This window comes from Leptonychotes weddellii, chromosome 1, assembly GCF_054177405.1.
Source record: "Leptonychotes weddellii isolate Sample4059 chromosome 1, ASM5417740v2, whole genome shotgun sequence".
Lineage (NCBI taxonomy): Eukaryota > Metazoa > Chordata > Mammalia > Carnivora > Phocidae > Leptonychotes > Leptonychotes weddellii.
The window spans coordinates 7,268,782-7,281,485 of NC_138369.1; the positions used below are offsets into that span (position 1 = coordinate 7,268,782).

Below are 12,704 nucleotides of genomic sequence, written 5' to 3' on the forward strand. Positions count from 1 at the left end.
CTCGCTGTCTCTCTCTTTCTGTCAAATAAATAAATAAAATCTTTAAAAAAAAAAAAAACTGTGAACAGGGGCGCCTGGGTGGCTCAGTTGGTTGAGTGTCTGCCTTCAGCTCAGGTTGTGGTCTCAGGGTCCTGGGATCGAGCCTGCATCGGGCTCTCTGCTCCACGGTGGGTCTGCTTCTCCCTCTCCCTCTGATCTCTCGATCTTGGTCTCCCTCAAATAAATAAAATCTTTAGGGGTGCCTGGGTGGCTCAGTCGTTAAGCATCTGCCTTCAGCTCAGGTCATCATCCCAGGGTCCTGGGATCGAGCCCCACATCGGACTCCCTGCTCTGCGGGAAACCTGCTTCTCCCTCTCCCACTCCTCCTGCTTGTGTTCCCTCTCTCGCTGTGTCTCTCTCTGTCAAATAAATAAAATCTTTAAAAAAAAAAATCTTTTCCCAGAACACCTCGTGAAGCCCATTAACATATGCACACATGTTACCGTAACACACACTGTGCTTATTATATAAGGAAACCTTTCCTTGAATAAATTTTATTTTTATTATTTATTTTATTATTTTTTTTTTTAAAGATTTTATTTATTTATCTGAGAGAGAATGGGAGACAGAAAGCACGAGAGGGGGAGGATCAGAGGGAGAAGCAGACTCCCCGCCGAGCAGGGAGCCCGATGTGGGACTCGATCCCGGAACTCCAGGATCATGACCTGAGCTGAAGGCAGTTGCTTAACCAACTGAGCCACCCAGGTGCCCAACCTTGAATAAATTTTAAAAGCTCTCCAGGGTGGAGACTCCTGCTGCCGGGTCTGAACCTTCTATGACAGGCCTGGATGCTGAGGTGGTCACGAGTGACGCGGGCAACACGTTCATATTCCCGTTCACCCAGCTGCACCATGGGTGGCCGGGGAAGTGGTATAAATCTCTCGGCCCCCCAGTCTCCCCATCTACGCACCCCCACCTCATCAGGCGGGCTGCCCGTGGTTATCGCCGAAGCCGTAACTGTGCCGACAACCCACAGAACTGCTGTCTGTGAGAATTAAAGGGAGGGCCTGCATCATGGGGCCTGGGGGTTCCATTCAGGCCCAGAGGCCGAGGAGGAGATTCAAATCCATGAGCTGTTTGGTGGGGGCTGAGCAGTCCTCTGAGAGAGAAGCTGCGGCTGGGGTCCGCCGGGCTGCACGGCTACACGACACAGCCTGGCCCGGAGCAGCTCCGCGGTCTCCCGCCAGCACGGGGCTCCGAGGTCAGGCCCGACCACGCCAGTGGGGCACTCACCCTCAGCGATGGCGCCCAGCACCAGGATGCCTGACTCTTTGACCACCCACTCAGGGTGGAAGAGGAGGCCCTTGAGCAGGGGGAGTAGGTGGGGCAGCAGTTCCTCCCGGAAGACGTTGGCCAGGACGTCCAGCGCAGCTGCCGAGCACTTCCCTGGGACAGGGGAGGGGAAATGTGGGAGCAGGCTCAGGGAGGCCCTTTGGACAGGCTGCCAGCCTCCTAGACTGCACCTCCCCAGGATCAGAGATCATGATTAGAATCTTCACGATCTGCTCTGAGTAGGTCTCTCATCACCTCCCGAGAGGCAGCCCCTGGGCTTGCTGCCTTCCCCCACCACCACCCAGCCCCCACAGGCCAGGCCACGCACTCAGATTCCAGTCGGACAAAGCATCGTCATCATCATCATCCTCTGCGTCCTCTGAGCCATCAGGCCGCTCAGCCTCATGGGGCAGCGTCACTGTGCGGGACTTATGGAAACGTGGCTTGATGTCCTGCTCACTGTCGGGGACTGCCTCGTCCTCCTCCACGTCCCCCTATGGGGCCGGGCAGATCACTAAGCACCACTGGGAAACCCAGCCTCAATGCCCCAGCCCTCACCTGCCCGTTTATGCCCGGCAGTGGACCCTGACTGACCTTGAGCAGAATGATGTCGATTTCTGAGTACTTCATTCCATTTACCAGGATGGGGATCAACCTGTTGGGAGAGAGGCTGCTCATCGGGATGCAGGGGCCCCCGAGCGGGAAGCATCAAGGAGCCAAGGAGCAATGTATGGAACTTAGGGGTATTATCCTGACCTAGTTTTAGCCACTGGGACTGGGACAAAGCAGACACCACTCCTGGCTCCAGAAGAGGGTTCTTGACCCAGACCTGGCCACTCAGGGAATTCCAGAACTCTGAATACACCAAGAAGCTTAGAACAGTGTCTGATCCCTAGCATACTGTAAGGCAAGGAGGACTTATGGCCCTTCCCTGGGATGGGCCAGGTCAGACGAGCAAATAGGCAGGGCAGCTCATCTCCCCAGCTGGAGCCCATGCACTTGGGAGGTAGAAACTGATTCATGACTCAGGGATGGGCAAGTGATCCAAGTGGGTCAAGGAGGGTCAGCCCTAGGACTTGTGCTGGAGATACCGGTTGAGAGAGAATTTCTTTCCTCTGAGGTTCCTAAGCTTGAAGGTAGCAGAAGGCCCCAGCACTACCAAGGGGGAAGGTCGTGCCCGACGACAAAGGCAACACCGAGGGTGTAGATCTGAGATCACACAGACGTCTTTTACATCCTTTTGAGCACCTGGATCCAGCTGTGCCCAAAGCCTTTGTCAACTTTTCATTTTTTTCATCTACAACTTACCTAATTTTTAAGTCATTAAAAACTATCTTATCACTTGCCAAATCAACATACACAGGGATAGAAAGTAAACGGAGATAGAGAACACAGACTGAGGGTAACACAGGAGATAATCAGAGGGAAGGCAGAGCACAGAGAGGGATGGAGGCCGAGGCGGGGCAGACGGCAGGGGTGGCACTCACTGGACCAGGTGGGAGGCCAGGACTTCCTTGCAGATGGGCTGCTCGGCCAGCGTCAGCCAGAACTCACAGGCCTCCAGGGCCACGTTCTCATCGTGGTCCTGGGTCCTCTGCAGCATGTACTAGGGCAGGGTGGGAGAAAGGCTAAGGCCCGGCCTGGCTAGGGGTGCCCTCCCCACCTGTCGCCCGCCCCACAGAACACCTGGGCCTGCCTTGGTGGTGCACACCTGGATAATGCTGTGCATGTGGGGGATGAGCCTGTCGATCCGCACTTCCAGCAGCATCACCAGGGCACGGCACACGTTCTTCCGCACCTCAGGGTCATCGTCCACGGCCAGGGCGAACAGGTGCTGCAGGGAAGGTGGGATCAGCTGCAGCACGGCCCTCAGCCCTTGCCCTGCTCAACCCCGGCCTGGCAGCCCACCTCGATGAAGGTGTCAATGTTGTCCATCAGCGCCTGGGCCCGGTCCATGATGAACTGGTTCACGCAGGCGATGGCATGGGACCTGGCAGCGAGTGGGCACCTGGGTCAACCCTGACCCCGCCCCCTCCAGGCCCCCCTCCCCGGGGAGCCACACCCACCGGATCTTTGGGCTGCAGTGCTTGAAGAACTGTAAGAACTTGGGGATCATGATGTTGAGCGGCCTGTTGAGGGCATCACTGTCCAGGAGCTCAGACGAGTCTTCGCAGATCTTCTGCAGGGCTCCGAAGGCTCCCTGAGTGGAGAGGAGTGGGCAGGCAGCCGTGAACCCCAGTCCCACCCCAGCTCCCACCCAGGTGGGCCACAGCTGGTCACCTACCTCACAGGTGTTGTAATCCTCCGAGTTGAGCAGGCTGCACAGCTGGGGCAGCAGCTCGGGCCACATCTGCAGCTCGCCCTTGGAAGCGATGGTGGTGATGAGAATGCCTGGGGCAGCCGGGAAAGGACGCTGCCTCAGGCTGCGTGCTAGGTGCGGGCCTGCCGCGCACGCGCTCCGCTGGCTCGCAGGCCGTCCGGGTGCAGTCCCCCAGAAGCCCTACACACTCCTTTCGAGATCCTCTGAGCCTTACTGTAATCCAGCTCCGTTGCAGGCCCTGGGATGCAGCACAGAACTAAACACAAAATCCCTGCCCTTGGGGGCTGCTTGTCTAATGAGAGAGGCTTCCAGGTAAAAATAAATGAGCAAAAGACCTGGGAGGCTAGATGCTGAAAGCTAAGGGGGGGGGGGGGGCGTTAAAGCAGAAAAGACGGCTGGCAAGGGCGGAGGTTGAGGGCAGCAATTTTATTTAAGTTTATTAATTTTTTTTAGCAATCTCTACACCCAACGTGGGGCTTGAACTCACGACCCTGAGATCAAGAGTCTCATGCTCTTCTGACCAAGTCAGCCAGTCGCCCCATTTTAAGATGGGTGGCCAGAGGAGGCCTCACCCAGGTGATACCTTGCTATGTGAGCAAAGACCTGAAGGAGATGAGGGACAAGCTATCCAACTCCCGGGGGCAAGAGCATCCCAGGCAGAGGGAATGGCAGGTGCGAAGGCCTGGGGCAAGGGCAGGCCCAGTGTGCTCCAAGATGGGTGAGGAGCCAGAGGGGCTGAGCAGAGCGGGCTGCGGCAGTGGGGTGGGGGGGTGGGGGGGGCAAGTGGGAGGCGGTGAGGGCTGAGAGGTGACAGGCACAGGTTGTGACAGCCCATAAAGCCCTGGGGAGACTTGTACTGCTGAGTAGAAGCCCAAGAGCGGCCTGCAATAGGCATGTGCAGCACGAGGGCCGAGAGGCAGTCTGGTAGCTGAGCTGAATTCAGGTGAGGGCGGTGCAGAGAGTGTACTGGAAGCCAGGAGGTGGCAGTGTTTCCCCAGCAGGGGTAACACTGGCCCTGCCATCTCTCCAGATGACCCTGCCTCCTGCTTCTGCTGGGGAAGGCGTTACCTGCGGTAGGGAGACCGTGAGGACTGGGAGTGCAGTCCCAGTCCCAGTCCCATCCCTGTCTGTGCGACCTTGGCCACGTGGCCTGACCTCTCTGTGGCCCAATGGGGGATAAAAGCACGGGCCCCTAGGACTATTGGAAGTTTCAACACCTTAATTCAAACACTGAGAGCAGAACCCGGCTATCTAGTGAACTTGGTAAATCCGATCCTTCTGCTGGCCTCACAGGGGGTGTTGTCAGGGCCCCAAGATCAGGACTTCTAGCAAGCCCGTATCTGGCTCAAATTTAATACTATTTTTCTGTCTTTAGTGCACGTTTTTAAGGTTATCTTCCCTTTACCCCATGCAAATATCTTTTCATTTAAAAGTCACATACAACTTTCTCCGAAAAGCAACTTTTAAAAGTTGACGTTAAAGAATAAAAACATAAGTCGGTTTTATATCAACCACATCTCAGCAAAGGTGGGGAAAAAAAGCAAGTCAATGACAAAGAACCGGGTTGGTGTTTCTCAGTAGCGAAGACGCATGAGGTGAAATTGCTGGAGAATTCTCAGTTATCCCTCTGTTAACTCGCTCAGGCAGCCCTCCGGGAGTCAGGAAGGGTCCAAACGCAAACCAAACTCCCATTTCACCTCATCATTATTGGTAAGAATTAGCTGAAGACACCAAGCTCCACAAGATTGGGGGGGCCCTCATCTTCTAATGTGTGACACCCTCAGGACCCAAACAGAATTCTGGACATGGAGTGACTGCCTCCAAAGTGGGAATGGCTGCTTCAGGAGGGAGTGGTTCAAAGCACTAGGCCTGCACTGGTCGCTTTTGAGCTCTGCCACTTACCAGGTAAGTCCCTTAACATCTCTGTGCCTCAGTGTCCTCATCTGTAAAATGGCAATAGTAACAGTGCTACCATCCACGATACTGGAGTAGTCAGTGAATCGATACCCTTAACACGCTGAAAAGCTCCTTCGCTGAGAGTAAGGACTTGGGGAGCCACTCACTCTCACCTATGGTAGCTCGGATGAGTGAGGAGGCATCGCCGATGTTGTTGAGACACTCCTGTTTGATGAAGTCGGCCACAGGTGGCGGAAAGCTCTGGTAATGTGCCTTCACGTTGTTCTTGAGGATGAGACCACTGAGGGAACGAGTTGGCTCATCTGGGGGTGGAGGGCGGAGGGTCAGGGGAGCACAGAGGAGAAAGCAGGGTCCCGCCTGAGTGGAGGGGCACTGGGAGCATACCTTCTGACTTGAGTCTGGTCAGGACAAAGATCAGGTAGTTGTTGAAGTCGGGAAACTGGTTCAGTTGTTTGAGTTTCTGCCAGGTTGTTAAGGGACTTGGGAGACAAGGGCCTTCCCCAGGTGGGTCCCCTTACTGTCACGTAGCTAAAAGCCCTTCTGACCACTGGGACCAGGCGGACAGCTCCTGAGACCCCACCTGTCAACCCCCGTGCCAGAACAACACAGCGCTGCAGGCACACCAAAGTCATCCAGCGGGTGGAAGAGCACACCTGAGCTTCCCATCCACTCTCGGAGACCTGGCCGGAGCAGGAGAGGGTTGGCAGAGCCGCGCTGTTGGACCAAGGCAGCTGCTCCTCGGTCCTGCTCATGAACAGTCCCATGTTGCCTGCTTTTTTAAAAAAGAAGGGAATCCAGATTTTCAAGTAAAACTTGCTGATAGTTTAAATACCTTAAACTTTAACTTATTTTAAGCATCAACCGGGAAAAAAAAAAATGTTAACCATAAACCTAAACAAAAACTACGTGCCAGCCAAACGTGTTCCTTCCCTCCCCCACAGGGCCACATTTCCTCTGGAAATGGGACCCAAGAATTCTAATCCCCAATTCTGCCAAAGCTAGCTCCTGCCATAAGAGAGTCTGGGAATTAGGGAGTCAGCCCCTTCCTCTGGCCTTCAGGGGCTGCAAATGTCTGCCCTGTTCCCCCTAGGCCTGGAAGGAAGGAAGGAAGGAAGGAAGGAAGGATACGTCCTGCACGATGCGCTGCGTGGCTGTGTTGGGTGACTGCGAGTCTTTGAGCAGCTGCAGGACCTGCTGCAGGCCCTGCTCATCTGGCTGCCAGTCCATGGCGCAAGGTGAGCTGCGGGGGAAGGGGCTGGGGTCAGAGCTGGGTCCCGGGGGCCCCGTGTGAGACCCGGGCTGAGCCCCCGTGGAAGTGACTGTAGCGGCAGCGCGACGGGAGCGCCCTCGGCGGACAGGCGAAGGCCGCCGATCCACACCAGCCCAAGTGCGGGGTCCCCGCCAGCTGCGCCATCCACGTCCGCGCAGTCTGGGGCTCGGGAGCGCAGGTGAGGGGCTATGGAAGCGGGCCGCGGCCCTCAGCGGGCCCAGCACAAAGCTTTCGTTCCAGGGCGGCCCATGCCGCCTCCCCCGGCTGCGGGCGTTACGGCTTCCGCCAGCCTCACAGCCGCCAGGCAAGGCCCCAGCCACCTGTCCATCCAGGGGCCCTGCTCCAGACCGCGATAGCGCCCCGGTCCCCGTGGTATCCCCGGTCCAAACACGGCCCCCAAAGAACCCTCTTTTTCCGAAACCCAGCCCTCAAGCTCCGCCAGATCCCAGCCGCCTCCTCCGCCTCGGTCTGGTCACTGAGCCTCCCAGATGCACGGTCCCAAGGTGCTCCAATCGTCCCGATCCCTGCCACCTCCCCTAATCCGTCCCTCCAAACTGAACCGTTTGCCAGACGCTCCTCTTTTTGGCCTAGCCTGTCTCCATCCAGAGATTCCCCTTAATCCGGTCCGGAGCAATCCCCGGACAGGTCCGAGTTGCCTCTCCGAATGAGAGCCAGCCAATCCCGCCCACCCCGTGAAAGATGACCCCTGGACAGGTCCCCGTCGCTTTCCCCAATCAGGTCTGGCCAAGTCTTCCCCCCCACCTCCTGCCCCAGTCAGCATTAACTCCTGCTGGCGGATCTCTGTTGTTTCCCGTAATCAAGTTCGGCCAAGCCCCCCACCACCTCGAGGTGGAAACCCACTTGGTCCGATCTCTGCAGCTTCCCCCAGTTAGGCCTGGCTGAACACCTCCCGGAGCATTCCCCCCAACGGATCCTAGCGACGCCTCGAAGTCAGACCCAGCAAAGCCCTCTAGAACGAAGTCTGACGACCCTCCCTGTCAAGGTCCAAGAAGACCCCCAACTTTTCAATGAGGCCTTCCCCAACCAGATCCAACCAAAGCCCCGCCTAAATATCCCCCCACATACACACCCGATCCTCACGACATTCCCCAATCAGGCCCTAAGCAGTCCCCAGGCGCTTCCCCCAGATCCCCTCCAGCCCGACCCCAGCCGCCCCACTGGCCCGATTCTCGAGGCACCGGGGTCTCGCCCGGCTCCGAGGCCCCACCCCCTAACCCCGGCTCGGTTTCCCCCTCCCCCGCCCCGGCCCGCTCTCGCTGCCTCGCGAATGGGGCCCAAACCGGGTTCTCGGCCTTTCCCGGTCAGGCGCGGCCCCGACGGTCGGGCCGCGCGCGGCGCAGACCCGGAGCCCCGCGGGGGTCAACGCAAGCCCGGGCCCAGCCGGTCGGGCTTCGGGTAAGGCCCACTTACCCGGCCCCGGGTGGCAGCAGCGGCGCCTTGCGCTGCGGCTTCTCCTGAGACTCGCGCGGAAGGAGGGAGCCAAAGAGAGGGAATGAAAAAAAAAAAAAAAAAAAAAAACGCGGCCGTGGATGAACCGCGGCGGCTTCCGTACGCCGTTCAAATTGGCCCAGCCGAGCCAATCGGAAGGCACAGCTGTAACACGTGGAACGGCACCGGGGAGACCGAGGCCCCGCCGAGGCCGGGTCACGTGACCGAAGCGTAGGTGGCTCGCCTGGCCTCTCTGGCCGTTCGGTCTTCCCAGCGTCTCGTTTTCTCAGCGTCTGTCACGCAGGCCTGACAGCAGCTCTTTGCTGGGAGCTGAGTTTGGTGGCGCGTGGGGACTTTTGGTATGTGGTGGACCCGTGAACCTCTCGGCCCCAGCCAGTTGTGCCTTTCACCCCCTTCTCTACGAATAAAACTGGGCCTCCCCCCGCCACACGCATCCAGAAGGTGCCTGAGAAGAGCACAATAGGTGTCCTCAAGGAAAGATCGGAGGGAACTGAGCCTAGCGTGAATTTTAGACCCGAGAGACAAAGGAAGGACTAAGCCAGACAAAGGGGGTGCCTAAGATAGGCTGCGTTCCTGCAGATGCCTCTGCCACATTTTGTGTTATTTTCCAGTACTGTTTGATACTTTTTACAAGGATAGGAGAAAAACCCACAAGGATATAAAATTCTAAACGAAATGAATAAACGCTGAAGCGAAAGGCCTAATCTCTTTCCCTACCTGGAGCTGAATGAGGTGAAACAACCCAGGAAATTTAGGCAAGGGCAGGGTCATGATGAAAGACATCTTCATAATCCTTGCGCCATCTTTGGATAAAGTAGGGCACCTCTTTTAAGAGTGGAGCAGCAGACGAGGGAGAAGCTGGAGACCCTGGGGCCTCGGTTTCCCCCCTCTTGGCCAGGCTGATAAACAGATGGGCAACCTCCTGCCACTTGGGAGTCTTAAGTTTCCTCACTAGTCAAATGCGTATAAACATAGTTTGCTGGGTTAGAGATCATCAAGTTAAGCATTACCAGGCCTACGGCAAATCGTTCTTTAAAAAACTTGTTTTTTACCGGGAGAGGCTCAAGGCCGTCCTGCCACTGTATTCAGCCACGCCCTAAGCCAATATTTACTGAATTTAATCAACTAGGCCTCTAATCCCCAAGGACAACCCAGCCCTGTCTTGAGGGACTTTTTGGCTCCAGGAGTGGTAGGTTAATTTTTGCTCCAGCCTGGAGGAAGGGAACAGGTTTCTCAGCCGACTTCCCGTTAGCAAAGTCAGTCCCCCTCCGTTCATTCATGAAAAACAGGTACCTAAGACCTCTCCTGACAGCCAGCACTGGGGCCTTCCAGACTTGAAAAGGGTCGGCTAGTGCTTAACGCCACTCCGAGACTCCCTAAAAGAGCAATCGGGTTTTTCCTCCTTTGCGGGACCGAAACCCGGCTGGAGTGACACGTGCAGAAAGCTGCCGCCTGCGCATGCGCAATGGCCTTCCCTCGCATACCCTGAGGCGCGAGAACTACAAATCCCGTCTCACCGCGCGCCCGCGTAGCCGCGCTTAAGGATTCTGGCTGTGACTCAAAACCCGATGGTCAGGAGACCCCCCCCCCCCCGGAGGTGGGCTTTGAGCGGAAAGAAGAGTGATATTGAGGGACTGGGACTGGAAGTTTCGGGAGGTGTGCTAACAGTAGGAGTTTTCTGCTCAGGGTTGGGAGTTGCCCCAGATAAGGATCAGATGGGAAGAGAGCTGGAGATGCGTGAGAGAATTTAATGCTCACCCTCTCCTATTAATATGTCAAGTTTCCAGTGATCCCAAGCAAGCCTCAGGGGAGAGGAGAGTCAGGCAGAATAAAGTGACCCCTGCTGTTTTTGTGGTCCACGGTATTGGCCCTCGTGTGATCGATCACGGAAGTCTTTCTTCCTACCCCCAGCTAGTGGATTTGAGTTCTGAATCCAGGCTTTTCCCCCATTTCTTTCACTTTTTCTTTTTTTTTTAAAGTAGGCTCCATGCCCAATGTGAGGCTTGAACTCAGGGTCCTAAGATCAACCGACTGAGACAGCCAGGCACTTCATATCCCTATTTCTTAAGCACCTACTTTACTCCCTGTCAGGCATTTTCCAAATGTAGTTCTCACAACAGCCCTGTACACAGCAAACTTACTCCCAACTAGAAGCACTCAGTGCAAAAAAGAAATTCAAGGAGTTGGTGCCCAACCATGAATCTGAGATGGAAGACAAAGTCCTCTCCGTTTACAACAGTCTCCCTATCTGAGCATCTCTTCACAGGGCACCTGTGTTTAATTAAAGGTCACCATTTCTCAAACACGTCCCCCAAACCAAGCCAATTGCTTCACCCAGAGAAATCAATGACAGCTGTTTTAAATAATGTCAGGGGTAACACTGACTTAAATATTGCCCTTACTTTAGAACTTGACTGTGGAGATGCCTCCGTATTCTACCCCTATTATTTATTTGAGAAGGAGGGAGAGAGAGAGCGCGCACGCGCACACAGAGGAAGAGGGAGAGGGAGAAGCAGAAGCAGACTCTCTACTGAGCAGAGAGCCCAATGCGGGGCTCCATCCCAGGACCCTGGGATCATGACCTGAGCTGAAGACAGACACAACCAAATGAGCCACCCAGCCGTCCTTACCCGTTTTAGACACGAAGAACTTGAAACACAGAAAGGCTAAGTGACTTACCCAAGTTCACACAACTAACAGGCACCAGAATGGTTTGAAGCCATGGCTGTGTGACTCACCAAACCCTGAATTTGATTCTCCTCCCCTTTCAGACTTTCCCCAGGTCAAGACTGGCGAATGCAGTGGAGGGGGATGCTGGGACTCCCATCAACTCCTCCTGCCTCCTGACACTCCAGAAAAGAGGCTGAGCTGCTGCAGGGGCGACCTACTTCTCCCACTTGTGTTTCTTTTTAAAGATCCAGCGGCTCCTGGTGCCTTTGAGGAAGGAGGTAAGGGTGGCATCATTGGCTGCTTATGTCCCCTCCCCCAACACTACATCCCCAAGGCTAAAGTTACACCTGGGCCAGCTCACCATCCCCAAAGTAGGAGGGAGAGACCTTTGAGCCAATGTGGAAAATAAGTCAGACAAGCCTCAGTGTGTTAGCCAGAAATGAGAGGGGCAGTTGGGTTCCAAAGCCTGCTTGTGCTTTTCTCTTTTGAAAAGCCAAGCCAGCTTTCAGCTCAGGGTCTTTGTACTTCCCGTTTCTTTGGCCTTAAACACCTCCAAGGATCATCTTTACTGCTTTCAGAACTTTGGACAAACGTTACCTTCTCAGGGAGGCCATCCCTGACAAACTTAAAATTGCCATCTCTCCCACTGATCTTGGTTCCCCTTTCATATTTTTCCCCCCATAGAACGTATAACCGTCTGATGTGTTCTGTATTCTATTTCGTTTCCTGTTTGTTTCCTCAACTAGAATGTTAGTCCCACCAGAACAAGTTTTGCCTGTTTTGGTGCTCAGTATTTGGAATGCCCACCCAATTCCCCACAGGCTGGATCTGGCAGTCTGAGGCCAGTTGGATACTATACTACCTCAGCCCTCCTCCCTCTTCCTACACAGGTCCCAGGCACCAGGTGACCACCATGATCCTCCCGACGGAGGGGGATGGGAGTCTGAATCTGGGACAGGCAGGGGTGCCGAGCTGCTTGGCATTCCTGCATGGGAAGGCCTGGGAGGTGGGCCCATGCCTGGGGGACCCAGATGCTGCTCCAGGTCTAGCAGGTTTGAGAAGGGAGGTTTGGGAGGCAAGGGCCTCTTAAGACATTTGTGGGCTCAGTGGGGAACAGGCAGCCAGGCAGTTTCCAGAAGGCCCAGAAGTACAAGGAGCACTAAAGGGGCACTAGGGAAGTCAGGCTTCCTTTAGGACACCCTGTCCCAACATGTCAATAATCATGTTCTGCAAGGTAGTGTTTGTGCTATTTGTGCTCCTTCTGATCATATATACATAAGGGTGGGGTCAACCCAGCCTCACTGGAGGGGCTGCAAGTAGCCGGCAGGACAAAGCAGCCCCACAGGAATCCAGATCCCAGCCCTCCTCACCTCGACTGCCGACACTCCACCACCTCCCCTCCCCCAGTCATGGCCCAGCCTCATCTCCAGGTTCTGCCCCAGGAGCCAGAGGGGGCCTGTTAAGATAGTTAACACATAACCTATTGCTCCTTAACTCATACTGCCCCCCCCCCCCCCGCCAGGACCAAGGCTTCCTCTCACCAAGAATGAGGTCCCAAATCCTGACCCTAGCATACAAAGCTGTGTATTTAATCCACACACCGTCCCCACTCTTCAGGTCCAGTCATGTGGGCCACCTCGAAGCTCCCCACAAAGGCCCCATGTTCTCCCACCTGTTTTTACACTGGCTGTTCCCTCCACCTGCTTCCTCACCTCCCTAAGGACTCAGACCAGATGTCAAGGGAAA

General features: G+C 55.5%; 1 protein-coding gene across 3 annotated transcripts in view; it reads right to left on the reverse strand.

The window, feature by feature from the left end:
- The window catches only part of TNPO2 (transportin 2), a 15,977-nt gene extending 7,602 nt beyond the window's left edge, over nucleotides 1-8,375 (reverse strand). For 2 of the 3 annotated variants that reach the window (XM_081813194.1, XM_006750632.3), the window contains exons 1-12: nucleotides 8,250-8,375; nucleotides 6,677-6,788; nucleotides 5,933-6,008; nucleotides 5,701-5,850; nucleotides 3,596-3,702; nucleotides 3,378-3,511; nucleotides 3,220-3,301; nucleotides 3,023-3,145; nucleotides 2,799-2,917; nucleotides 1,906-1,966; nucleotides 1,640-1,805; nucleotides 1,273-1,425 (exon numbers count right to left, since the gene is read on the reverse strand). In XM_081813194.1, the coding sequence (XP_081669320.1) occupies nucleotides 1,273-1,425; nucleotides 1,640-1,805; nucleotides 1,906-1,966; nucleotides 2,799-2,917; nucleotides 3,023-3,145; nucleotides 3,220-3,301; nucleotides 3,378-3,511; nucleotides 3,596-3,702; nucleotides 5,701-5,850; nucleotides 5,933-6,008; nucleotides 6,677-6,775 (1,270 nt within the window). In that variant the 5' untranslated portion in view covers nucleotides 6,776-6,788; nucleotides 8,250-8,375. The remainder of the gene's footprint in view (nucleotides 1-1,272; nucleotides 1,426-1,639; nucleotides 1,806-1,905; nucleotides 1,967-2,798; nucleotides 2,918-3,022; nucleotides 3,146-3,219; nucleotides 3,302-3,377; nucleotides 3,512-3,595; nucleotides 3,703-5,700; nucleotides 5,851-5,932; nucleotides 6,009-6,676; nucleotides 6,789-8,249) is intronic. The other variant, XM_081813195.1, reaches the window with a different exon arrangement.
- Nucleotides 8,376-12,704: the final 4,329 nt, after the last annotated feature.